At 42.2% G+C, this 27,920-nt stretch overlaps 1 protein-coding gene across 1 annotated transcript; it reads right to left on the reverse strand.

The window, feature by feature from the left end:
* Nucleotides 1-762: 762 nt before the first annotated feature.
* On the reverse strand, nt 763-27,333 carry SLC36A3 (solute carrier family 36 member 3). The gene is made up of 10 exons (XM_017515028.2): nt 26,796-27,333; nt 22,603-22,693; nt 20,220-20,308; nt 17,456-17,551; nt 13,247-13,331; nt 12,103-12,321; nt 9,187-9,285; nt 8,619-8,785; nt 6,197-6,366; nt 763-2,058 (listed from the first exon to the last, which is right to left on the reverse strand). Exons 1-10 carry the CDS (start codon nt 26,921-26,923, stop codon nt 1,790-1,792), a joined length of 1,413 nt encoding a protein of 470 aa, XP_017370517.1. The 5' UTR covers nt 26,924-27,333; the 3' UTR covers nt 763-1,789.
* Nucleotides 27,334-27,920: the final 587 nt, after the last annotated feature.

Below are 27,920 nucleotides of genomic sequence, written 5' to 3' on the forward strand. Positions count from 1 at the left end.
AAAAACTCTTTAAAGGTGGCATTTCTTTAAATTCCTCTCAAAAAATAAAATAAAGATGACATTTCTACTAGAGTGAAACAAATCATCATTAATACTTTCCCCTTCAAATGAATTTTCTTTAGTTATAAAATCAATACATCATTAAAAAAATGCAACAACACAGGCAAGCAAAAGAAAAAGTATAAAATTGTGGCTGGGCATGGTGGCTCACACCTGTAATCCCAGCACTTCGGGATGATGAAGCAGGTGGATCACCTGAGCCCAGGGGTTTGAGACCAGGCTGGGCAGCATAGTGAGACCCTGTCTCTCTTTTAAAAAATATATAAATAAATAAAAGAAAAAGTGTAAAACTTTACTCATAATTCAACCCACTTGGTGGACATTCCTATGACAATATGCTGAATATTCTAAAATTATTTGACTGTATGCATATAACTGATTTTAAAAAATAAAAATGGAATTGTATTTTATATTCTATTTTTAACAGCTTTATTGAGGTATAATTGACATGTAATAAACAACACATACTTGAAGTATCCAACTGATAAGTTTTGACTTATGTACCCTCCTGTGAAACCATCTTCACAATCAAGATAGTGAACATGTTATCCATCACTTCCAAAAATTCCTCACGCCCCTTTGTAACACCTCCCTCTCACCCTTCTCATCCTCCACTAACCACTGAGCCTTTTTTTTTTTTTACTACAGATTAGCTTTCATTTTCAAGGCTTTCATATGAGTAGAATCATACAGTGCGTATTCTTTTTTGGTCTGGATTTTGTCATTCAGCATAGTTAAAATTCATACATTTTATTGTGTATTTCAACAGTTTGTTTCTGTTTCTTGCTGAGAAATATCCCATTGTATGGATTCATCACAATTTGTTTATCCATTCTCCTGTTTATAGGCATTTAGAGTATTTCCCACTTTTTTGCTTTTACAAGTAAAGTTACCATGAATATTTTTGTACACGTCTTTTTATGGGTATATGTTTCTTTTTCCTGGAGTGTAATAGTTGGATCACATGGTAGGTGTATGTTTAAGTTTTAAAGAAACTACAAGATGTTTATCAAACTGATTGTACTACTTTCTATCCACAGTATCAGGGTATGGAGTTTCAGTTACTCCACCTCCTCGCCAACACTAACACAGCCAGTTTTTGTGGTTGGTGGATAAGTTAATTTCTTTTTTTCACTTTCAGAATATCAGAGTTGACAGAGTCCTTAATAATCAATTAGTCCAAGCCTTCGCTTCATAGACTGAGAGATGGGGAGGAACTTGCCTGAGGGCCAGTAGGAAATCAGTGGCAGAGCCAGTAGTGGGCCAAAATTACTGCTAAGTTCTGTTTTTGTTCTCTCTGTGACTCTTCTATTTAGAGTATCTAAGTAGAAAACCCCCTTCACCCAAGATACACTTTTCTAAATCTGATGCTTTAAGGGCAGCCACTGCAGTGTAGAGAAAACAATCCCTTTTGTATTTGTGCTTGGTCTCTATTTCAAGGGCTGTTGGGGTAAGTGGCATCCCTTTTCCATTAAATGAGGCTGAAAATAAGAATAGTTGAATGTAATTTTTGTTCAGAGGTACAAAAGTTCATCCAAAAAATATAAAACCAAAAAAGTGTAGCCTGAGACATCAGTGCTAACTTTTCTTACCTGCATTTCTCTTGGAAAGATAAACAAGCCACTAATTAATATAGAGATGTTGGGCTTCAATTAATGTATATAACATCCACATGGAAGTCAAATTGGGTATGGGAGGAAGGGAGAGCTATTAGAATAAAAACAGATAATTATGCATAGACGCCTGTGGAATTGGCCATGGAATGGTTGATGGGTTGGGTCAACTCATACAGGGCTTGGTATGTCCCAAATATACACCCTAAGAGGCCCAGGATGCTAATCATGATGTCCTTGGCAATGGTGACATAGCTCATGTCCTCAGAGTAAAGGATGACAATCTCCAGGAGGGGTGGGATGATGAGGGCCAGGGCACTGCTGCTCACGGAGCCTATCAGGGAGATGACCAGGTCCAGGCGGGGGATGAGGATGGCTGAGACACCTGCAATGAAAGGAGAAATTTAGAATCACTGAATGTGCCTTCAAAAGGGAGCTTAGAAACAAGCCATTGCGTTCCAGCCCTACAATTTCACAGACGCCTGAGAGACTTCTTTGGAGAGGTGGGAAGGAGCCCACTGCAGGCTTGGGAAGGTCAAGCAACTCCCACCCCTGTCTTAACTACCAATACAGATGCTCTCCTTTTATACTTTATCTCTTGGATTTTTTACATATAATCTTTATTGGAAAGGCTCCTCTACCACTTATCTGTTATAACCTCCTCACTGTAGAGATGGGGAAATCTAGAGCTCTAGAGGGAACAGAACTTGTTCAAAGTTACATAGAGCTGAGATGAGAATCTACTGGGATGCCCGATCTAAGGTCCTTTTCACTCTACTATGCTGCCTTTCATGTGTAAGAAAGAACTTGGTACACAGTAGGTGCTCAATAAATTCTTGACTCTTGCCCAGGCTGAGAACCAACATTTGTACTATCTATGTAAGATAGCCTTTGTCTAGAAGCAAGGATGGATAAAAAAATGGGAGTTGCAGATGCTGGAGAGCATGTGGAGAAATAGGAACACTTTTACACTGTTGGTGGGAGTGTAAATTAGTTCAACCATTGTGGAAGACAGTGTGGCAATTCCTCAAGGACCTAGAAATAGAAATTCCGTTTGACCCAGCAATCCCATTACTGGGTGTAAATTAGTTCAACCACTGTGGAAGACAGTGTGGCAATTCCTCAAGGACCTAGAAATACAAATTCCATTTGACCCAGCAATCCCATTATTGGGTATATAGCCAAAGGATTATAAATCGTTCTATTATAAAGACATATGCACATGTATGATCATTGCAGCACTATTTGGAACCGACCCAAATGCTCATCCATGATAGACTGAACAAGGAAAATGTGGCACATATACACCACAGAATATTATGCAGTCATAAAAAACGATGAGTTCATGTCCTTTTTAGGGACATGGATGAACCTGGAAACCATCATTCTCAGCAAACTGACACAAGAACAGAAAATCAAATACTGCATGTTCTCACTCATAGGCAGGTGTTGAACAATGAGAACACATGGACACAGGGAGGGGAGCATCACACACTGAAGTCTGTTGAGGGGGAACAGGGGAGGGACAGTGGGGGGTAGGAGTTGGGGAGGGATAACATGGGGAGAAATGCCAGATATAGGTGATGGGGATGGAGGCAGCAAGCCACATCACTATGTATGTACCTATGCAACAGTCCTGCATGTTCTTCATATGTACCCCAGAACCTAAACTGCAATAAAATATATATTTAAAAAAGTGGACTTGCTTCTGTTGCTGTCCAAATATCAACCACTTATTTTTATATTCTTAATAGGATCTTAGCAATGAAGCAGGCCATCAAACATGAAGACAGTATTAAGCTATTCCAACCCCATTCTTCTCTTCTCTTCACACTCCTAAATTTTCACCTCTTATGCATATTTAGGATACTATAAACATATAGTATCATAGATTTTCCAAGGGAGCCCAATTTCAATAATGTCTGAGTAAATATATAATTTATATGATTTAATTTTGTGTACATTTCTTATTTTAAAACAATTATTACATTGATGTATAATATATGTACATAGTTTTGGGGTACATGTGATCATTCAATATATTCATATTATTATTAAAGATCAAATCATTGTACTTGGGATATCTGTTACTTTAAATACTCCAATCATGTGATTTTCCTATGAACAAAATAGAGAAAGACTGTTCTGGAAAGCATCCATACCAGCTTGCTATATCTTTAAAAAAATGCCTCTTTCTGAAATTGCCATGACACATCCAATCAGAGCATGAGAGAGACTCATAGACTCATGGCTAGGAGTTCATCACCCCTCTGATGCGGGGGTCCCTGTCCACAGCTTTCCTTCATCTGATGTTTAATAATCTGCTCACAGAGAAAACCCAGCATCAGTCTTCCAGGAACGCTCACAACGAGGGGGCAGAAAAGATATGCAAGAAAAGCTCTAATGCAAAGTGGCCTGGAGCATTGCCTTACATTCCGTTCTGGCCGTGCCAATCCTCTGCTCAGTGCCTTTCCATGGGTCCCCATTGCTCAAACTCCTCAGCACAGTGACACTTGGGACTTGGCCCTGAAAAAGCTCTGACCTTGTCTCTCTGCACTCTCCTCTTCTCCAAAAGGCCATAGGCAATACTTGTCTAAGGTCTGTGCACAGCCTGTTCCCTTCCCATTGTACATTCTTCACTCCTCAGTCTATTTCCTACTTGTCCTTTAGGCCTTCACTCCACTAGAGAGGACTCCCTGGCCCAGCCAGGCTGAGTTATAGGGCCCTCTTATGTGTAGAGAGTGTCTTCTACTTATGATCTTAACCATCATACGTTGCATCATCATGTCCTATCTTAACAGTCATCAGAATAAACTGTAATTATTTCCTTGCATACATTTGCCACTCAACTGTAAGTCCTTGTGAAGGCAGAAGGTACATCTTCTTCATTATTCATCATTGCATCCCTTGTGTCTAGCACAATGCCAGGCATGTTGTAGGTGCTCAACAAATGATTGTTGAATTAATAAAGGGTAATAGAATTGATGGATGAATAAGGAGAAAGAATGGGACATTCAGCATATATCAAAAGCAGGACACGTCATTATAAGGACAGCTGTAGTCACGCATTCCCTGATACTCAGAGGCTCTTCAGTCTTTCTTGTCAACTTACACCCTTCCTAGTAGGAATGATCACAAACGATACCATTTACAGGTTCCTAATGTCTCGGCACAGACTGAGAACTCTAACACCTCAAACCAAGTAGGTTTGCTGTTTCTGGTCATAGAACACCAGTCTTTTAAAGCTTATTATCTGATGATAGTGTGTTCTGCTGGACAGCTCCAAGAGTTGCATAGTTTCTCCTGACCCTGTACTGAGACTTGACTCCCTTAACAACTTTAAATTCTGACTCCTGGAGCCCTGAAGACTAAATTTGTTCTTTCACTTTTACAATAATCCCACAGGTGTTTAAGGACAAACATGGAAATTTCCTGAGCCTTTTCTTCTCCAGGCAAAACATCCCTTGCTGTTTTGCTCATTCCTCTTGGGTCATGAATTGTGATCCTCTGTCTAGACATGTTCCAAAGAAAGGATTTCTCAGCCCTGTTCAGGATGTTTCCCAAACACTACAACAGTGTTCATGAACAAATGAATGAATGAATGGAAGGAACATGAAGAAAGGAAGGGGGGAGGAATGGAGGAGAGAAGAGGATACTCAAAAAATGACCTCCCGTTGGGTGTGGTGGCTCACAACTGTAATCCCAGCATTTTGGAAGGCCGAGGTGGACAGATCACTTGAGGTCAGGAGTTTGAGACCAACCTGGTCAACATGGTGAAGCCCTGTCATTACTACAATACAAAAATTAGCTGGGCATGGTGGCAGGTGCCTGTAATCCCAGCTACTCCCTCAGAAGGCTGAGGCAGGAGAATTACTTGAACCTGGGAGGCAGAGGTTGCTGTGAGCTGAGATCACACCACTGCACTCCACCCTGGGGACAGAGCGAGACTCTGTCTCAAAAAAAAAAAAAAATCTCCAAGACTCTGACAAATCAGCCCCATTGGGATTTTTCCCTACAATTAAACCTCACTTCATGATAGGGAATGCGTTCATAATTTATGATAAGAAGAAATATGGCACCATGAAAAACAGGTGCTTTGGTACTACACAAATCTGTGTTCAGATCCCAGCTTTGTCAGCTGGTGTGTATGACTCAGGTATGTTACTTAATTTATCTGGGCCAAAGTTCCCCCTGTTGGTAACACATTGTTAGGCCATCTTCAGTATTAGATAATGTCAGCACAGTGCCTGACATATAGAAGGGTGATTGAATGAATGATACTTCTACAAACCAGCCAGCATATATTTCCTATGTGTAGGCAGTAGAGATGACTGTAACATTTACGGTGCAGTAATTCTGTTAAGCCCATTTTTTTCAGGTGGAAAAATTGAGGTCCAAGGAGGTGAAGTATCTTGCCCTATATCTCAAAGAAGGCAAGTAGCAGGTCCAACGATGGTGGGGTGGGCGCCAGGGTGGCTCCCTGTCATGGCTTTGGGTAAAGAGTGCCCTTTTATGCTACTCACAGGTTAGACAGACCAAGGCTGAGCGGACAGACAGGTCTACAAATAGTGCCCAGCTCTCTGACACCTGGGAGATGGCAAACGGGATGATGATCTCAGCTGGGACGTGGAACTGGAGGGCATAGGTGAAGAAGATGCCAATAGAGTACATCAGCTTGACCGACTGGTACAACCTGCAGACAGAGAGATAGGATGTGAAATGTGATGTGGCTCCCTGGAAGGGCTATTGAGGACTCACTTAATGCTTAGAAATTGGTACGGATTGAGTATCCCGAATCCAAAAATCCAAAATCTGAAATGCTTCAAAATCCAAAACACTTCTTGTCCCAAGCATTTTGGATGACACTTGATCTGTACTTGTCTTTTGAGTGATTGAACTGGCTAATATTGGATGACTCAGGGCAGACTAGCCATCAGGGCCATCCGGGAAGCTTATTAAAAGTGCATATTGCTGATGATTCTGAGTCAACAGGCCTGCAGCCCAGGAATCTAGGTGTTTGCTCTTTAAAAATTTTAAAAGACAATATATGCATAGAGTAACATTCGTGGTACAAAAGTCATGCAGTGAAAAGCATCCCTCCTACCCTTGATTCCTAGCTTCTAGTTTCCCTTTCCATAGGCAACCACCCAAGGTTTACTTGTGACCCTTCTAGAAATGATCTGTGTTTGTACAAGCTCATACAGAATATAGGAACATCCATGTACACACGCATGCACATATGTGTGCATATACACGTGTATGGCAGCACTCTTACAGACATTCTTCCAGCATTCCTCCATTCCTTTTTTTTTTTCATCCAATATTTCTTGAAGATTGTTCCCTATCAGTACGCATAGATCTGGATCTTCTATTTAATAGCTGGTTGGTATGCCAATTGCATGGATATGCAATAATTTAAAAAATCAGTCACCAATTAATGGATGTTTAGATTAGACTTTTCCCAAGGAAACAATGCTGCATAGACTATCCTTGTACATATATTGATGCACATATAATATACATGCTTAGAAGTAAAAATGCGGGGTAAAAGTCAATGTGATTTAAAATTTTAATAGCTGTTGACATATTGCCCATTTGCTGTCTTAGAGTATAAAAAGACCTGTTTTTCCACATCTTGACTAAACAGTGTGTCCATGCATGTTGGTCTTTGCCCTCATTTTTTAACTCTCATTTCTGTTTTCTTTCTTTCTTTCTTTCTTTCTTTCTTTCTTTCTTTCTTTCTTTCTTTCTTTCTTTCTTTCTTTCTCTCTCTCTCTCTCTTTCTTTCTTTCTTTCTTTCTCTCTCTCTCTATCTCTCTCTCTTTTGTTTGTTGGAGTCTTGCTCTTGTCACTCAGGCTGGAGTGCAATGGTGCGATCTCAGCTCACTGCAACCTTCGCCTCACAGGTTCAATCAATTCTCCTGCCTCGTCCTCCTGAGTAGCTGGGATTACAGGTGCATGCCACCATGCTCGGCCTTGGCCTCCTGAGTGTCTGGGATTACAGGCATGTGCCTGGCTAACTTTTTTATTTTTAATAGAGACAGGGTATCACCATATTGGCCAGGCTGGTCTCGAACTCCTGACCTCCGTGATCCAACTGCCTCCACCTTCCAAATTGCTGGTATTACAGGCATGAGCATCTCTTTGTCCATCTGGGCTTTTTTTTTTTTTTTGCCTGTGAAATGCCTGTTCTGCCCTTCGGCCATTTCTCCTTGGGTTGTTGGTCTTTTCTTATTGGAAATGGATATTTGTTTAAGGCTTCCCTGGAAAATCTGATGACTAGGTGTGAAGTCCTGATGGAGCTCAATGCCCATGTTTTCTAGTGAGGTCCCAGGAATGAAAATGCCCTGTCCAAGGTAGCTAGTGGCTACCTTTTTGCCCAAATTGCCCAAATTGCCCAGAACAAGAATATCATATTAGGATGATACATTGCATAAAATAAGACGCAACTTCAAAGAAATTCCACATTTATTATCTCATCTAGTCACTACCATAACACAGCAAGGTGGGTGGGGATGGTTACATTTTTCTCATTCTACAGCTCTGGCTTTGTGGGAAGGTTGAAGGCTGTGGGGATGCATAACAAAGATAATAGGTAACACTCGTGAGTGCTTACCACATGCTAAGCACTTGTCTATGAATTATCTGTGTATTAATTCAATTAATTCCCACTGTCACTGCATCAGGTAGAGTAGCAGTTATTTGTGCTGTTCACCAAATACTTCCAGGCACATGGCAGAATTGTACTTCCCTGCCCCCTTGGTGTGAGGTGTGGCCATGTGACTTGCTTTAACTGATGCAGTGTGAGCAGGAGACATGCATGTCACTTCCAGTAATGCATTGCCAGCTTCACGGCTCAGCACATGATTTGCTGTGCTCTCTGCTAGGGCAACCAGAACAGATCCCATGTCTCTCCCTATCTCACCTGAGGTGGGCAGGACATACCAGCAATTGGGCAAGTTGAGAGTGATGCTGGCCTGGGTGTCTGACCCAAACTTCATGTAGCCCAATGTCCCCAGGCAGATGTAGAGGATGATGACAATGGACATCCCCAAGTACAGAACAAAAGAAAACTGCTGTGGATGCTTCATCTGGTTTTTGAGTGGCAGAACCTGGAAGTAAAAAAAAAAGTTTGGGAAAGGAAAGGTAGAAAGAGATGTGGCCCATTGTGAAGGAGAGGTTTCCCCGACAAGCACAGATGTCCTTCCCCAGGTGGGCCCAGAGTCAGACAGGGGCCTTTCCACGTGGCCACACTCCTTTCACTTTCTCTCATGCTTTCTATTGCCAGGAATGTCCTACTTAGTCTTGGTTGATTAGTAAATTTGCAGACTTCAAGGCTTAGTATGGTGTGCTAGAGCAGCAGGCACCCTGTATGTGGATACGGACTTTCCCTTCACCAGGAGAAGATCATATTCTGCACTTTCATACATGCTATTTATTTAGACATCTGGAACTACAATTGGCCACTGTAAAGAGCACTGCGGACCATTGGCTCAAACCCCATCCATCTTACCATACCAACACCTTCAAATGTGAAGATAGCTGTACCAAAGAACAGCAAGAAGGTATTCCAGTTTGCCATCAAGGGTAGGTCGCTGGGATATGGAATCCCCTGAAAGAAAGTGGGAGAAGTGCATTGGTGGCGTTATGGTGTCAAAGTCATCCCAAATCTTTGCCTGGTAGAAAGCTGGGTGACACCTGACCTCAACAGAGGAAATCAGAAGATGTCTAGATCTCAGCTCACCTTCTAATCTTTTACATATGGTTATTTATTCATTTATATTGTGCTAAAATACAAACAACATAAAATTTACCATTTTAACTTTTTTTTTTTTTTTTTTTGAGATGGGGTCTCACCCAGGCTGGAGTGCAGTGGTGTGATCTCAGGTCACTGCAACCTCTGCCTCCTGAGTTTAAGCGATTCCCCTGCCTCAGCTTCCCAAGTAGCTGGGATTACAGGCACGTGCCACTACATCCGGCTGTTTTGTATTTTTAGTAGAGACAGGGTTTCACTACGTTGGTCAGGCTGGTCTAGAACTCCTGACCTCATGATCCACCAGCCTTGGCCTCCCAAAGTACTGGGATTACAGGCATGAGCCATCACACCCAGCCTCCAATTTAACTATTTTAAGTGTACAGTGTAGTAACATGAAGAACGTTCACACTGTTGTGAATCCATCACCTCTATCCAGAACATTTTCATCACCCCAAAATGAAACTCTTTATCTATCAAATAATAATGCCCCACCACCCAACCTCCTGACAACCCCTACTCTACTATCTGTCTCTATGAATTTGACTATTCTAGGTACCTCATGTAACTGGAATCCTATAATATTTGTCTTTTTGTGCCTGGCTTATTTCACTTAGCTTCGGTGTCCTCAAGCTTCATCCACATTGCAGTATGTGCCAGTGTCTCCTCACTTTTGAAGGCGGAATTATATTCGCTGTATATATAGATGCCAAATTGTGTTCATCCGTTCATCACTTACTTGGGCGCTTGGATTGCTCTCACCTTTTGGCTATTGGGAGCCTGCTCATCTGTACATGTGGAGAAAGCGGAGCACAGGGAGGAGAGGGGAATTGCCCAAGGCCACTCTGTGAGTTAGTGGCACATCCCTGATAAGAATTCAGGTCCCCTGTTTCCCGGTACTCTAACATCTCTCTCCCACACTTACTTCAGGGCTGTGCAGTCTGTTAGTTAGTATAACAGCTCTCATGAATCTAGAGGGAATGATTACTATAATAGATTTCTATGGTGGGTAGAATAATGATTCCCCAAAGATGTTCACATCCTAATCCCCAAAACCCGTGAATGTTATGTTACAATGGCAAGGGAGAATTAAGTTTTCCGATTGGATTAAGGTTTCAAATCAGCTGCCCCTAAAACAAGAAGATGACCCTGTACTATTCGGTTGGGACAAGGGTCCTTAAAAGTGGAAGAGGGAGTCAGAAGGAAGACCAGAGGGAAGGCAGCATGAGAAAGACTCTGCCCGAGGCTGCTAGCTTTGGAGATGGAAGGGGGCCTGAGCCAAGGCACACGGACACCTTCTAGGAAGCTGGAGAAGACAAGAGAACAGATTCTCCCCTAAATCCTCCAGAAAGGAATGCCACTCTGCCGCACCCCGATTTCGACCCAGTGAGACTCAAGCACTGGAAAATAAATTTGCATTGTTTCAAGCCACTAGATTTGTGGTAATTTGTCACAGCAGCAATAGGAAATGAATACACCATATATTTTCAGACTCAAGAAAATGAAAGTATAATGGTGGGATGTCATGGTCTGTGATAATGGAGCATGGGCATGGGAGGCAGTCTGAAATTCATGAAAAAGTTACTTTATCGGTTTCCTTGTCTGTAAAGTGTGGATACAGATAGTATAGTTGTTCATTAGTTCCAGGACCTTCCTTGGATACAAGAACCTGCAGATGCTCAAGTCCCTGATTTAAAATGATGTAGTATTTACATGTAACCTATGCCCATCCTCCCATATACTTTTTTTTTTTTTTTTGAGACAGCCTTACTCTGTCAACCAGGCTGGAATGCAGTGGTGTGATCATAGCTTACTGCAGCCTTGACCTTATGGGCTCAGGTGATCCATCTACCTCAGCTTCCCAAGTAGCCAGGACTACAGGTGCAAGCCACCATGCTCTGCTACTTTTAAATTTTTCTGTAGAGACGGGATTTCACCATGTTGTCCTGCTGGTCTTGACTCCTGGGCTCAAGCGATCTTCCTGCCTCAGCCTCCTAAAGTGCTGGGATTACAGGTGTGATCCACTGTGCCTGGCCAATAGTTGTTAGGCTGAATTGTTTCTTAATTTGTATGATTTTTTTGTTGTTGTATATTTTTAGTGTTTTTCCCCCAGTAGTTTCCATTTGTGATTGTTTGGATCCATGGATGTGGAAATCATGGATACAGAGTGCCGGCTTTACTTCCAAAATAGTATTATTATAAAGATTCAATAAGTTAATATACATAAATAATTTTGCACCAAGTAAATAAAATTCCTCTGTCATCTGTATTTCCCTTGTCCACCTACTACTTTTACAATTTTTTTGGTTATTTGATTGATGTTTACCTCTCCAAGTAAATGCAGCCTCCATGAGAGCAGGCACCCCATTTATTTTTACTTACCACTGAGTCCCCAGCCCTTTACACAATGCCTGGATTGCAGAAGGTATTCAGTAATTATTTGTTGAATGGCTCATTGTTATCCAATGTGATGACGATGATGATGAAGGGGATGTTGATGATGATGATGATAATGAGCTTTTACGGCTTATGAGACAGAAGTGTCCCTAGATATCATGTTGGCAGGGGCTGCCAGAGCAGAGAATCACCTTCCTCCCCTGCCCATCATGAAAACAAACCCTCCCTAGGTGTTTCAGAGAATCTGGGCCCTGAGCCCTTCTTCACTGTGGCACAGACCTGCATGATATACTCAAAGATCAGAGCCATGCTCCCCAGGGTGGTGATGTTGGCCAGTGTAGAGAAGATGGACAGCACCTTGAGGTTCTGGATAAACACCAACAAGATCAGGAAGGGCAGGATTGTCAGCATGTAGACACGAATGTCCAGGATGGGGGTCAACACCAGAATCTTTCTGGGCTGGCAGATGTTGGAGGTCACGTGGGCTTCTTCCACCATCTGACATAAAACACAATGACAGGCAGTGTGGTTGCCACATAAAACATAGGAAACCAATTACATTTGAATTTCAGGTAATTAACATAACTTTTTAGTATAAATATGAACCGAATATTGCATAAGATATGCTCATAGTAAAAAATAAATCATTACTTATCTGAAATTCCATTGTAACTAGGTGTCATTTATTCTTACTTGCCAAATTGGGCAGCCCTAACTGTTGTGCCCATGATTGTGACAACCAGAAACTTTTAGAATCATAAAATCTCAAGGTTTTGAGGTTGTCTACCCAAACCTTTCTTCCCCTCAAAATGGGTTTCTTTCATGCATCCAGAGAAAGGGAATTCATTACAAAAGAATATCCTTTTCAAATTTAGATAGCCCTAAAACCTGGGAAGCTCTGAATATTGGTCAGTATCCATCTGCTTGAATATGCCATCTACAATACTTGTCACAGTTCTTGCTGGCTGTTTGAGTGTACAAAAACAAGCATGCTCCCTCTAATCCACAGAGCCAAGAAAGAAGGCTGTGGTTGATTTGTAATGTCTGATAGGAATGCAATGAGGGGAAGGAGGCAGCTTGTTGGCCTCGTATATTCAGGCATCTTCTCCATGACAACTCTGAGATACTCAAAGCAAATGTCACCAGTGCTTTTCAGGCTAACAATTATCCAAGATTTCTGATTGGACATGATTGCAAGCCTCTCTTTCCACCCTGGTTACACTTTTCGGAAGTGACTTTGGCTCCCCTATGAGTCTTTTAATATGTGATTCCCAGGACTGAGAGAACTTCCAAGCGTAGTCTGATCTAGGAGTAGAAATGAAGTTCTCTCCTCCTTTGACTCTAACACAATACTTTTGCTAATGTAGTCTCAGCAGCAGAAGGTCTGCTTTTCTCCCACTCTGCCCAGAGGCGGCCTCTTTACCTGTTGTAAATTGTCTGCCATAAACATAAAATAAACACTGCAGAAGCCCAGCTGAGTGATGATTAATAAGAAGCTGACCGTGTACCTGGGAAGGAAAGGAAGAGGCAGACAGAAGGAGAAAACACACATTAAAATTATTGCTTAAGACTGTGTTTATTATTTGAAACAATTATTTTTGTTATTATTTTTAAAAATTATCCTACTTTTTTTTGTTTTGAAAATTTTTAAGCCAAAAAATTGAAAGAATGGTATAATAAACATCCATATGCCCTTTAACTAAATATACCAGTTGTTAATTTTGGGTCCCAAATTGCATTGCTCATGTATGTATGTATTCATTCATCTATACACACACACACACACACACACACACACACACACACACACCCCACACCCTCATACACACACACACATAGGCAATTTTTTTCAGAATCATTTGAAAGTCAATTGCAGGTCACTTTGGGAGGCCAAAGCAGGTGGAATATTGAGGTCAGGAGTTTGAGACCAACCTGACCAACATGGTGAAACCTCATCTCTATAAAAATACAAAAAGTAGCCCGGTGTGGTGGTGGGCATCTGTAAATCCTAGCTACTTGGGAGGCTTGGGCAGGAGAATTGCTTGAACCCTGAATGTGGGGGTTACAGTGAGCTGAGATCATGCCACTGCACATTGTACTCCAGCCTGGGCGACAGAGCCAGACTCCATCACAAAAAAAAAAAAAAAGAAAGAAAGAAAAAGAAAGTCAATTGCAGGTTTCCTAACACTTAAACCCTAAATACTTCAACATACCTCTCTTAAGACTGTAATAGCCAGAAAATCAAGTTCGGTATCTTCATATATACAGTTTCTATTTTAAATACAGTCATTCTTTGGTATCCAGGACCCCCCAACAAATTCAAAATCTGCAGATGCTCAAGTCTCTTACATAAAAATGGCTTAGTATTACCCCAATTCTCTCTAAAGTATCTTTTGTAGCTGTTTTATATCTTAAATTCAGGATCTAATGAAGGTTTGTATACTGCATTTGACTATGTCTCTTGTCTTTTTCTTTTCATGCAGAACAGTCCCATATACATTCACCTTTTTGTGTTTTCATCACACTGGCTTTGTTTGAAGAGTCCAGGCCAATTGTCTTATAGAATGCCCCACATTTCGGGCTTGTATGATTGCTTCCTCATGATTAAATTCAGGTGAGCGCTTTTGGCAAGCACATACAGAGGTGATAGTTTTGCACCTCTATTTTACCATATTGGGAGGCACATGATATCCTGTTGTTCCGCTATGTTGGTGACTGCCAGATCTCCCATGGGAAATGTACATTTTCCCTTTGTAATCTGTGGGGTAAAGCTTTGAGATGACACGATTAACCCATTCCTCAAACCACAGGCTTTACCATTCATTGACGTTCCTTGCCTGAATCAATTATTTCACTGGTGGTTGCAAGGTGGTGGTTTTTAAATTACCTAGTATGTCTTCTAAGTTTATTAGCTGGTTTTAAGAGACATTATTTCATCCTCTTTTTTTGGCATCACAACAGACTCATGTTAATTATTTTTAAATTTAACATCTTATACTCTGTTATTGTCATTTTTCTTTTGGGTTCTTAAATTATTCCAAATTTGGAGATGCATTTTTTAAGGGAACAAAAATATGTTCCTTTACTTAGATTATAATGTTTAGATAAGGGTTTTTCAAAACTGGCTTGTAGTAGCAACCAATTTGTTGGTTGAGGCATATGTTAAAAATACAGACTCCTGGTTCTCATATCAGCCCACTGTGTCAGAATCTTGGCAGTGTCACATGTGACTTCAGAATGATATCTTTTTCTGTCTATCTTATGAAGATTTTCAAACATATACAAAAGTGATGAATAATTTAACGAATATAATCAGAATTTAATGAGAATAATTGAATGAATTTTCATGTGCTCCTCCCAGCTTCAACAATGAACTTTTTGTCACTCATTCTCTATCTTTTCATCCTCATCAAACACATAATTTGTTGGCATATTTGCAGCAAACCAGAGATCCCAAGTTATTTCACCTGTTAATAATTCAGTATGCAGCTCTAATAGATAAGAACTTAAAAAAGTATAATCATCATACCATCATCATCTCTTACAAAATTAACAATAATTTCTTCCTTTTCTTTTTTTGAGACAGAGTCTCACTCTGTGGCCCAGGCTAGAGTGTAGTGGTGCCATCACGGCTCACTGCAGCCTCGACCTCCTGGGCTCAAGTGATCCTCCCACCTCAGCCTCCTGAGTATCTGGGTCCACTGGTGTGTGCCACCAGGCCTGGCTATTTTTAAAAATTTTTTGTAGAGATGGGGGTCCTACCATGCTGCCTAGGCTGCCTTGAGTCCTGGTCTCAAGAGATCCTCCTGCCTTTTCCTCTCAAAGTGTTGGGATGACAGGCATGAGCCACTGTGCCTGGCCAATAATTTCTTTATATAATCTAATATTCAGTCCATATTCAGAGTTCTCCAGTTGTCTCAAAAGTATCTATCTCACAGTTGGTTTCCAAACAAGTCTGCACATTGTGTTTTGTTAAGTTTCTTAAGTTTTTAAAACTGCTATATTCCCCTTGCCCTGTTTATTTTTTTTCCTCCCAACTTTTACTTTTTTGTTTGCTGCTGAAGATACCAGATCATTTGTCCTGTAGTATATCCTATTTTTCCTCTTTGGTTAGTGACTTCCTCATGGTGTTACTTATCTTGATCCTCTATTCCCTGTGCTTCCTATAAATGGATATTAGATCTAGTGGCTTGATTAAATGGAGGTTTCAAATTTATTTCTTGAAAATGTCTCAGAGGAGGTACTACTCTGTACTCCCTACTGTATGCTAGCTATTATGAGACACACCATAGCTAGCTGTCATGTATATACATATGCGATGCTATAGTGAGTACATGGGGTCAGGTGGCATCAATGCATTCTCCCTTTATGAAGTTTCCCAGTGACCATTCCCCCAGCAGCTTGAGCATCCATTAACGACCATTGCCTCCATGGAATGGGCAGTTTTTAATAAAGCTTCTCAGGTATCTCTTAGTAAAGATGACAAATTATTACTTTAAGTATTTTTCCAAATGTTTCCAACTCTTTCTCATGACCTCACCTAATCATGGCCTTATATAATCATTAGAGTGGCTCCTGATCAGGAGGATATCAACAACCTACTGAGAACCCCAAGAGAGGAGCTGCAAAGGAATCTTAGCAGCCACAGTGTGACTCACCTGCTGAGGAACTTTGCTGGGGAAAGCTTCAGTATTAGGTTCTTGGTCAAATCTCTGCTCACCCATATCAATGTACACAACTTTGGATTTGTTATTTTATCTTTATGAGCCTCATATTTCCAGGACAATAAAAACCAACCATGCCTACCTCACAAGGCTGTTGAGATGAACAGAGGAGCTAAGACATGGAAAACCATTTTGTACACTGTTAATTTTTTATCAAGACAGAATGACCTGAATGTTCACCTTAGGGAAATAAACAAACGAAACGGATATGCACTAGAGAACATTGTGAGCCTTAAAAAGTAACGAGATCGGCTGAGCGCAGTGGCTCACGTTTCTAATCCCAGCACTTTGGGAGGCTGAGGCAGGTGGATCACCTGAGGTCAGGAGTTCAAGACCAGCCTGGCCAACATGGTGAAACTTTGTCTCTACTAAAAATACAAAAATTAGCCAGGTGTGGTGGCAGGTGCCTGTAATCCCAGCCACTCAGGAGGCTGAGGCAAGAGGATCGCTTAAACCCAGGAGCAGGAGGTTGCAGTGAGTCGAGATCAAGCCATTGCAGTCCAGCCTGGGCAACAAGAGTGAAACTCTGTCTTCCTCACTCCCCAAAAACGAGGTGCATGTATATGCTCTAACGTGAAAAAAATAGGACAAATTGTTAGATGAAAAATCAAATTTCCAAAAACGTACATCAATGTATGTGTGTGAATGGAAGTACATAATTTGCTTTCTATTTTCTACACAAATGTACATGTATAGAAAAAAGTCTAAAGGAGTATTTACTAACTAGATTTCAATGATTACCTTATGGGTAGAGAGTGGGATGGGGGATGGGACTATTGAGGTGATTCTCTATATTGTTTGATAGTTTACAATAAGAACATATTCATTTAAAACTTGTGTAAGGAGTCATAAAGAAAAGTGATGATGATGATTACTGGTGTTACTGCTACGACATTGGTGACGACTACCTTCCCCACACCGCGTGAGTCCTCAGCCAGGTGTTCGGGCAGGTTTCAAGGCTGTACATCGTGGCCTCTCCATAGTTCACGAAGGTCTTATGCAGCCTAGGGGGAAAGAACAAACAACGCATAATTTAAAACGTTTTTGTTAAAGGTACAGTTTACTCCCAAAGTGAGTGATTTTTATGTATTTGTGGGTGAGCATGAAGCGTTCTGTCAATTTGCTAACAGTAATCTACTTTATACTTTAACAACTTTCAGGAGTTTGCCTTTTTTTTTTTGCAGTTATCCCTTTAACTTTAATATTTAACTGGATATCATTGGATTTCTTCTTCTTGAATAAAAGGTAGCTGTGCATTGATGTAGGTCTCTCAAGTAGGAAAGGGGATACGGAGGGGGAGAGGGGGAGGGAGGGGAAGAGGTTGTATGGGTGTGGCCAGGCCAGTGATTCCCTCCTTTCCATTGCTGAGGGTGTTGGAATATTTGAGATGCCTGTCCTGGACCAGACCCCTTGCAAACGTGATATGCAGGATCCTGCCCAGCACCCCTATAGGGTGTGATGTCCAAGTTCCAGCCTATTCCTCTTCCCATGTCCCTCTTCCTCAACCCTTTTAGGGATGGGGCAGGCCCTGATGCAGAAACATCTTTGGGTGGAGCAAGTGGGAACAGCAGCAGGTTGCCCAGATCCCGGACGCACAGCGTAAATTGCAGGACTGAGAGGAACAGTTAGGAGAGAGGAAGAGTTCTAGCCTTCTACGGAAGCCACAGTGGAAATCCCAACATGCCCCTCAGATAGCCAGACACGTGGAGCCAGTCTCTTGAGATCTCTGGGCCTCAGTTTTCTTCAAATACAGTCTGGATGTTGGGGGAAGATACAGCGAGAGATGGATATGGAGATGTGCTGGAACATGGTATTTTTATTACTGCTCACTGTGACAGGCATTTTCAATACAAAAGAGGCCACTCTGCATAGAACTGGCAAGGAGATGAATCTGAGAGTTGCAAATTGAAGAGCTGTGGGATCAGACATATGGGATCAGGTATTAGTGATCTGGTGGGTGACGGGATGGGTATAAGACACAGTAGGGAGCAGTGGAGACTGTGGCAAACCGGAACACATGTCCTATTCTAAAAGGGATTGCTCAGGACTTGCCTCTGGAAGAGCACTGAAAAAGTGAAGGCTTAAGGCAGTCAGTTGTCTAATTGATTAAGAAGGCAGAGATTTTGTGAATGTGAGATCTCCAGGTTTTAAACGTTGGCTAAAAAATAAAACTGGGAAAGTCCCCCAAAACATAACTGAAGGCCATAGCCAACTCTTAGGCCATCACTCTCTTTTATTAGAAAAAAATAAAAGACACGTCATCAGAGAAAAAAAAAATGAGGAAGGCTTTCAGGAATGGCCTGATGTCAGAAGCTTATCTGGTGATATAATAATCCCAGAAAGTTTGAGGAAAGAGAAGATTTGCAAAATGGTTAACAATGGAGTCACGTAGGTCTTTGAATACTGGCTCTGCCACTTCCCAGCTATATGACCCTGGACAACGCATTTAAACCTCAGGTTACTCATCTGTAAAATGGCAACAAAAATAGTGCCTACCATAGAGGCTTACTGTGAGGAATAAACACGACTTGCAAGGCACTTGGAATGGTAATCACAGTGTAATTGCACAATACATTTAACTGTGGAATGAGAAAATGCTTTTTTTTTTTTTTTTTTTTGAGACAGTTTTGCTCTGTTGCCCAGGCTGGAGTGCAGTGGCTTGATCTTGGCTCACTGCAACCTCAGCCTCCTAGATTCAAGTGATTCTCCTGCCTTAGCCTCTCGAGTAGCTGGGACAACAGGTGTGTGCCACCATGCCCGGCTAACTTTTTGTAGTTTTAGTAGAGACGGGGTTTCACTGTGTTAGCCAGGATGGTCTTGATCACCTGACCTTGTGATCCACCCATCTCAGCCTCCCAAAGTGCTGGGATTATAGGCGTGAACCACCACACCAGCCTGAGTGAATGCTTTTAAAAGCATTTTGTGAGCTGGAAAGTGCTCTGAGAGTTAGGTGTGACTGACATTATGCCAGGTACACCTATTTGGTTCATGATAATTTGGCTTTATGGGGAGTTGTATTTACTGTCCCTACTTTGACGGTTGAGGCCTTTCTTCACATTTACTGAGAGTAGCTGAGCGCTGTGGATCTCCACATTGTTTTTACTGCATTTGTCTTTTCTTTCTGAGATTGTTTGTGCATGAAAGTTTCAAATACATAAACATTGAGTATTATATGTATGCTTTGATAATGACTGAAATCATTGTGAGTGCTTCTTTTTAGTAAGTATGTTTTTTGCTTTTACTAACTTGTTCGGAAAGGAGACAGCACGGAACGAATTACCCTGACAAGGTGTGGGTATTGGAGTGGGAGAAGGTTGGGGATGGGGAGGCTAAAAAGAAAAGAAGAACATCTCTAAGTGTCTCAAATAATAGGGTCATTTATAGAGTTCTTTTGTGTTTTTTATCACTTCGATGCTTTCAGGTAAGGAGATTTGAGCTCAGAGGGATGCAGGGACTTGACAGTCATCCAGCTTGTTAGCAGCAGTGTTGGATCGGCACCTAGAGTCTCTAATGGGGACTCTTTGTCGCTTTCTCCTTGCCTTCATAGAATCCAGAATGGCAGGAAGGTGGGCTGGAGCAGTGGCTGAGTTAATTGGGTCAGTGGTCAAAAGAAATGCAACACACCCTCAGAGGAGCCCTAGTGCTTGGATGAGAGAGAAGCAGGCCTCTGACCTCTGACTGAGGTGGTGAGCACAGTTCAACAAGATGACCATGCAGTGCACGGTGAGGATCCCAATGGCCAGCAGGCTGACAGGACCGACCTGGAGGAAAGAGGAGACGGGGAAGTGAGCCACAATCATTCCCATTCCCTGGCCCTCTCAGCCTGGGTGCTGGGGCCCCTTGCATAATAAAACTGTCTTTGGGGTGACAGACCCTGCCTTAACGTCCTTGTGCTCCCAGATGCTAGAGTTTGAATGCTCTTCTTAGCATCCCTGTAGAGTGGCTGCCCAGCTTCTGTTAGGATACTTCCAGTGACAGAGAGCTCATTACCTTCCCACATAGCCCATGCATTTTCTCATTTTCCTCAAGTTCTACCCATTTAGAGTCCCCTGTAGTAAATTTATTTCTTTTGACATACTCTAGCCCTCACTTCCTCCAAGAGGATTGAGGACCAAGGTGTTCTTTGACTTAGGTCTCTTTCTCTAGTACAGAGTTTATCAACAGGCACACTATTGACATTTTGGGGCAGATAATTATTTGCTGTCAGGTGCTGTCTTGTGTCTTGTAGGATGTTTAGCAGCTTCCCTGAGCCTCTACCCACTAGGCGTCAGAGACTCTTCCCCCCAGATTATGGCAACCAAAAATGTCTGTAGACATTGTAAAGGTTTTTGACTAGAGTAGAGGTGGCTGGGACAGAATCATCCCAAGTTGAGAATCATTGCTGGAGTGCATCTAATTTGTCAAGTTCCTTTAAAAAAGTGGGGCTGATTACTAATCATAATCTTCTAGATGTGATCAGAAGGGCATAAAGAGGAACTCTCTCACATCCTTTGTTCTGAATACTTGTGTCTTTATAGATATGACCTATCACAAAGATACAAATGAGGGATCAAGAGCACCACCAGACTTCACTGGAATGCAGACTTCATGTGGCAGAGGCTCTCCTGTCTTGTTTGCTTCTATATTCCCAGGGACTGCAAATGCACAGGGTAGGTAGGTACTCAATAAACATTTCTCAAATGAATCATGGCCAGAGGTTCTGGTGGGAGATGAAGGGTAAAAAAATCATCTAATGACTCTGAGGAAGCAAACATCAAAGAATAAAAGCATTGTCTTAAAAAGCAAATTCTACCCTGGGAAAGATTGCTTGGCTAAAGACCATGCTTTTTGCAGAAGCTCTAGAACCCAGAGGATTCCAAAGGGGAGAGTCCCATCTCTGGGTTGGAACCACTGAAGATCAGAAGTCATGTCAGAGGATGCGAGGGTCTCACCTTCTTTAGACATGGGAGCCACTTACCAGGTCTGGAGATAAGATTCACTGCAACTAAATGGAAATTATTTTTTGGTATCAATTCCATTCAGTAGATGTTAATGGAAAGTTGCTATGTGCCAGTCTCTACAGAGGCCACCATAGGGAGGTACAAAGGGAAATCAGACAGTTATTGCCCACAGAGCTTTCAATTAAGTGAGGAAGCTGAGTCTATTAAAAAGTAAACATGTCAGCCAGGTGAGATGACTCATGCCTGTCATCCCAGCACTTTGGGAGGCCAAGATGGGCAGATCACCAGAGGTCAAGAGTTCGGTATCAGTCTGGCCAACATGATGAAAACCTGTCTCTACAAAAAATACAAAAATTAGCTGGGCATGGTGGCCCACACCTGTTATCCCAGCTACTCAGGAGGCTGAGGCAGAAGGATCGCTTGAACCCAGGAGTTAGAGATTGCAGTGAGCCAAGATCGAACCACTGCACTCCATCCTAGGCAACAGAGCAAGACTCTGTTTCAATAAATAAGAAAATGAGTAAGTAAATAAATAAATAAAGTCTTATCTCAGTTAAGGTAGATAAAAATGGTAGAAAAGCAGAAAGTGAGGATGGCATTAATGATCATAGGACAGAATAAAGTTTTAGAGAGGAGGCAAATTTCAAAAGACAGAAGCAAGGGGTCAGGAACAGCACAGGAAAAGAGACAGAGGCAGGCTGGCATGGGGAGAGAGGATTGGTGGGATTGATGGAAGCATCTATCCTCATGTTTAAGGCACTTTCTCATGCACTATCATGTGGCTTGAAATGGAGTCACACATTCAAATGTCTGCAGGGATTGGGCTGTTAATGCAAGTGAGTGAGGTAGGCTACATGTGATCCTAGGGAGTGGGGAGAATTGTGGCAAAGTGGAGTCAGATGAGCATGGCGAGTCTTGAAGAGTAATGGTGTGCCTCCTCCAGGATGCTCAGGTTGGTCCAGGTTGGCTCCAGGGAATTGATGCCAATAGGCACATTTCCTATTGTAGAGGATATCCCTAAATTGTCCACTGATAACAGTGTGAAGGCTTTCAGAACAAATCACCTCCTTCCCCAAATGAGCAAATCTAGTTCCCATCCCACAGATGCCTCTTACCAATAAGCCGGCATTCTTTATGGCCAGGGGAAGCCCAAGGAGCCCTGTGCCAATGTTGCATTTCAACAAGTGGATCAAAGTTTGCATCATCCTGTGGTGGGGAGAATAGGGAGACAGAGGACACCATCAATGGAAGGGAAGCATAGCCAGAAGCTCAGGCTCCTTCTGGCATCTCCAGAGTGCCTGATGGGAAGAGGGACAAAACCTGATGAGGTGGACTCAGAGACAGCTCTCTGTTCTAGGGGTCTGTCCTGGAACACCTGATCTGGGGATGGTGCTAGTTCAAGCAACTCAACAAATACTTGTTTAATTTAATTTCCACTAGGCTCTAAAGGAAATAAAAATTGCTACTATTCTGAATAACGCCCTAGTACTGGTTGGTTCGTTAATTCATCCAGTGACTTCTTTCATGAATTATCCTCTCAAATAACATTTATTGTGATCTAATACACGTCTATCGCTTAGATAGACAATGGAAAAAATTAGTAAGAGTTGCCTCAATCTACAGTGAGGCATCAGGTTATTTATTAACCTACTAGGAATGAAATCTACCATATATGGAATATTTACTGGTTTTAGCTTACTCCTTCATCCATTTGTTAAACCGGTATTCATTGTGAATATAAATTGTGCTCTCTCTCTCTCTCTCTCCCTCTCCCCACCTCTCTCTCTATCCCTCCCTCACCATGAATTGCTATATAATATATCTACATTAGGCACTGGGTAAACTTTAATAATTTAATAACAATTGTTACTGTGTATATAGAGTATTATGATATTTCCAGCGGGGTGCTAGTGCCTAGGGTTCTAAATATGCTTCACACCTGTGCTGGCAGCTCCTGCCCAGGCAGCTCCAATCCTGATGTGAACTCGGGAGGAAGGGTGGGAACAGGATCATGAGAACAGAATCAAAAAGGAACTTAAATAAAAAGTACATGCACAAGCATTGAACCCAGAGGAGGAGCACTTGATTCTGAGTTCTAGCTCTGCTGCTAACCTACTGTGTTTGGTTACTACTTTGGGAATTCCTTAGCTGCTTAGATCCTGTTTCCCTGCCAAAAAAGGGAGAATAATTGTAGTCTTGTCTATGTCCCAGGAAAGCTGTAAGACTCAAAAGAGGTAACATGATGAATCCTGGAATCATGAAGTGCTTCACAGATGTGAGCATCATCATCATCATATCACTGTCTCATCATCATCACTGCCACCTTTGGTTCCACCTTCGCGGTGCTCACCTGTTAGAAAGGGCCTCCTTCAAGAGGAAGAAGAATTGGGATAATAGGAAAAAGGCAAGTATGGGCTGGTTTAAGCAAGTGGAAGTGCCTTCTCCACTCAGAACAAAAGGGTGCCTTGAAGACGCCATTGGGAGATACAGACTAAGTCTCAGGTTAGGACAGAGATGCTCTTGTGCTACACTTAATTTGTCTGTGGGTGGGCAGGAGAGCGAAAGCCAAAGCCCGAGTGAGTCCAGCAGAGACAGTGCTCATGTCTCCTTGTCTTATCCATTGGGGAATCATGTCAAGGGGCCTTGAAGAAGCTGTACCAGGTCTTTGCTATTTCAATGATGACCTGAGAGTGCGTTGGGTTGAGAGAACAGGTGGACTGTGGGGAATTCTGTGACTTCAGTCTATTGATCTAACTTCTGTTAGGTCAGTCTATTTACCTAAGGATGGAGGGCACCCATTGTCCTTTTACTTCCAAGAGATAACTTTTATTCCTTGAAAAATGTAATTTGTCAATTCTTTAGTAGTAATTTCTCCAAAAGATGTGGTCTCATTTCCCAGCCTCTGCCCTCCTTTCCTTTGTCTCTCACTTCTTTCCCACAACAGCACCAATGCCTTGCTCCTACTTGAATCAGGTCTTGTGGAAAAGGTGAGAAAGGTTTTGGAGAAACCACTGCGCCTTAGCTGACAGTATTACTCATCTGAGCCTTGAAACATAAATAGATGTTGCGAGCTCTCCTGCAACTTAGCCAATTAGATTTATATTTTTCTTAAATACTATGCAATTGCTATCATAAAAGGAAATTTCAAAATCCCACCAACCACACATTAAAATTAGCACTCCTCTGGGCATCTTTATTTGCTTCTAAATGCACAGAAATTTTACATAAGGAGAACCATTATACATGCTGGATCATCAACTAATTTTCTGTATAAATAAATGTGCTACACATTTTTCATGTCCATAGATTTCCTCCATCACTTGTAATGACTGTATCATATTATACTGTATTTTATACCATATGTTAACCTTTCTCTTAAGGTTTCCAAGGTTTCAATATTATTAAAACTGCTTTTGCAAAATTATAACTAAGGAAATTATGACAGGGAAAGGAATTAGACCTAACCGGCTCCATCTTCCTTCTAACCTTTAAGCTGTCATTGTTTATTCCTGGGCATAGGCTGACCTAACTTTGGGAAGGAATTCAGTTCATGGTTTGACTCTTGCTAACAGGCCTTTCCCAAAAGACCCCCTTCTTGTCTGGGGACCATTCTTCCTTTGCAGGACTAACAGACTAACAAATTAGCTGTAAGAGTAGAAACTGCAGTTTAGGGGACATCCAGCCTCTGGCTCTAAGAGTCTGAACCTCCCCAAATTGCTTCTGGGGATAACATCACTATCGTGAAACCTAAGATCAGTGCTTGAGATATTTTGCAGACCCTGCACTCTGATGGGTCAGCTGAAACCACCCAGACCGGTAAGCTGGCTCAACCAGTTCTGCCATCCCACCCAAGAACAGAAAACAGCAAGAAAAACTCACTTCGACCCCCTATCAATTCCCCTGTCTTGGTAAATCGCCTCTGTCTAGGAAGGGGGCAAGGTGAACCCATTGGGTGGTTACATTATAGCAAGTGCTTTGGTAAAAAATTATGCATACTGTGTTACTAGTTCAATAGAAAAAAATTCCTAGAAGTGGTATTATTGATCAAAGGATTTATTTATATTTAATTATACTTTAAAAACCTGAATTGTAATGCTCACAGTACAAAATTCAAAACACAATAATCAAAATATTTATGAAATGAATATAAACTCCTTCTCTGTCTCTCTGCCTCCCAATTTTCTTTCCCAGAGGCAGCCACTGCTGTCAGTTTTGTGTGTGGGTGCACGAGTTGTGTACTTTCAGACAGCATTTGCCAAAGAAATATTTGTATGTTTTACACAAATGACATTGTAGGTTTTGACATGCAACATTGCCATTTAGAAAGCTACCAATTTAATTCTTCCCAAAAAGATGAGAGAGGGCATTTCCTGGTATCCTTAGCAACACTGGGGATTGTCATTGATAATCTCTTTGCACCCACAGTCATTACCGATCTGATTACCACATAGCAGTCAGATTGGCAGTAAGTCCCAGAAGAATAGTTCTGTCGAGATCCTGTCCTTTGCAGGGACACGGATGGAGCTGGAAGCCATTATACTCAGCAAACTAACACAGGAACAGAAAACCAAACATAGCATGTTCTCACTTGTAAATGGGAGCCGAACAATGAGAACACATGGACACAGGGAGGGGAACAAGAAACACACTGGGGTTTGTTGGGGATGGGGGCAAGGGAAGGGAGAGCATCAGGATAAACAGCTAATGCATGTGGGGCTTGATACCTAGGTGATGGGTTGATAGGTGCAACAAACCGCCATGGCACACATTACCTATGTAACAAACCGCGTGTCCTGTACATGTATCCTGGAACTTAAAATTAAATTAATTTTTTTAAAATAGAGAGAAGAGTTCCATGTGTCTGAGTTTGGGGCAGTAAAGGTGGAGACATGGAGTTAGCACCTTTTGTTTTCTGGATGGATGGCATGGGGGGTTGGGGAGAAGAAGGAGAGAGAATAATGGCAGATGTGTGGGGAGAAGAAGAAGGCAGCCTGAGACTGTGGAAGAAAGAAAGGGAGGAAGGAAAGGGCAACCAGCCTGAGACAGGAAACCGTTCCTGGAGACAAGGACCACTCTCATGTTGAGGGTGGCTGCTCTAGCTGGGTTCTTTGTAAAAACTGGGAAACAGGGCTAGTAACCAGAGCCACACGGACTGACTCCTTAGATTCTGAAGGTTTTATCTTTCATTTATGCATCTCCTGTTAATGAAACAAGAGTGTTAAGGAAATGGACAAAAGAAGACATAGTCCAGAGCTGCAAAAACAGCAGTGCTTGACCTCAGGCTTGGAAGGGCGGTGAGGCCACTTACGAAAGTCCAGCTTCCCCAGCAGGATGGACGTTCTCTGAAGCAGTGCTACTGCCGCTCTCCGAGGGTGACTGAGATCCGTGGTCCAAGGAGTTCAGCTCCTTACTGTAGTTCCTTCCAAGCAATGACATCTTCAACACGGTGGGTCGGTGGCAGAAGCTCAAGGTTCAGGTTCTGAATGAGCCTCTGTTGGGTCTTTCTCCAGAGAAACCGTGGCTGCAGACCTGAGATGCTGGCTCCTAATCCCAAGGATGCCTGCTGCTGGCTGAAGCCTAAGTGCGTGAATCAGTGAAGCAGTGGTGGCAGGAGAAGCTGATGTTGATGATGCGTCACCTGGTTCTTGGGGGACTTAAGAAAGACCTATCTCAGGATGGTCCTCAGTTTCCCTCGCAGTTGCTTGCCCACCCACAAGGACTTGCCTGGGCTTTTGGTCTCTCCTAGTTTAGCCTTTGCTGGTATAGGGCAAAGTGAGCAGTGTGACTGGGAGGAAGAAGGCACCATTGGATTGGAGGTCCTGGTGCCTGGATATGGGGCCAGGCTCAGTGCTTGTCTGTCTTTGGCAAGGAAGAAACCAGAGCTACTTCACAATGGGGGCTGCCCGGCCAATGAGCTTCTGTGGAATCCTGGGATGCAGGTGTGGCCCAACAGAGCATAATCCAGCTATCATGTTTCCTGGGTGGGGTGAAGACTGGCTTGTAAGGCCCAGTTTAAATGCCACCTGCTCAGAATTTCTATTCAGGAGGCATGTATGGCCTGCCAGTGATTTGGAAGGGAGTGCAAGTCATCTTTAAAAAAATCATTTGTTCAGAAAATATTTATTGAGCACCTGATATATGCTAGAAACTGTTTTCCATGCTGGGAATACATTAGGGTAGAAAACGTACTACAATCTCTGTTCTTATGGAATTTGCGGTCTGGAGGGGGCTGAGGGAGACAGACAATAAACAAAACAAACATATCATGTATCTGTGAGTAAAAAATGCTACAGAGAAAATGCAGGCAATGGTAATAGAAAGTGCCAGCCAGGGGAGGGTGCAATTTTAGATTGGGTGATTAGAGAGGACCTCGCTGAGAAAGTGACGTTTGGGCAAAGGGCTGAACAAGGTGAGGGAACACAAGTCATGTAGG

The sequence above is a fragment of the Cebus imitator genome, unplaced genomic scaffold (assembly GCF_001604975.1).
Source record: "Cebus imitator isolate Cc_AM_T3 unplaced genomic scaffold, Cebus_imitator-1.0 Scaffold540, whole genome shotgun sequence".
NCBI classification, from domain to species: Eukaryota; Metazoa; Chordata; class Mammalia; order Primates; family Cebidae; genus Cebus; species Cebus imitator.

Excerpts from the sequence above, each read along its gene's own strand:
- SLC36A3 (XM_017515028.2), bottom strand. The coding sequence starts at position 26,923 with ATGTCATTGCTTGGAAGGAACTACAGTAAGGAGCTGAACTCCTTGGAC. Across the intron at positions 9,286-12,102 it reads TCTTTGAGTATATCATGCAG|GGGATTCCATATCCCAGCGA; the intron begins GTCTGTGCCACA and ends ACTTTCTTTCAG. Across the intron at positions 2,059-6,196 it reads AGCCTTGGTCTGTCTAACCT|GTGTCTCAGCCATCCTCATC; the intron begins GTGAGTAGCATA and ends CTTTCATTGCAG.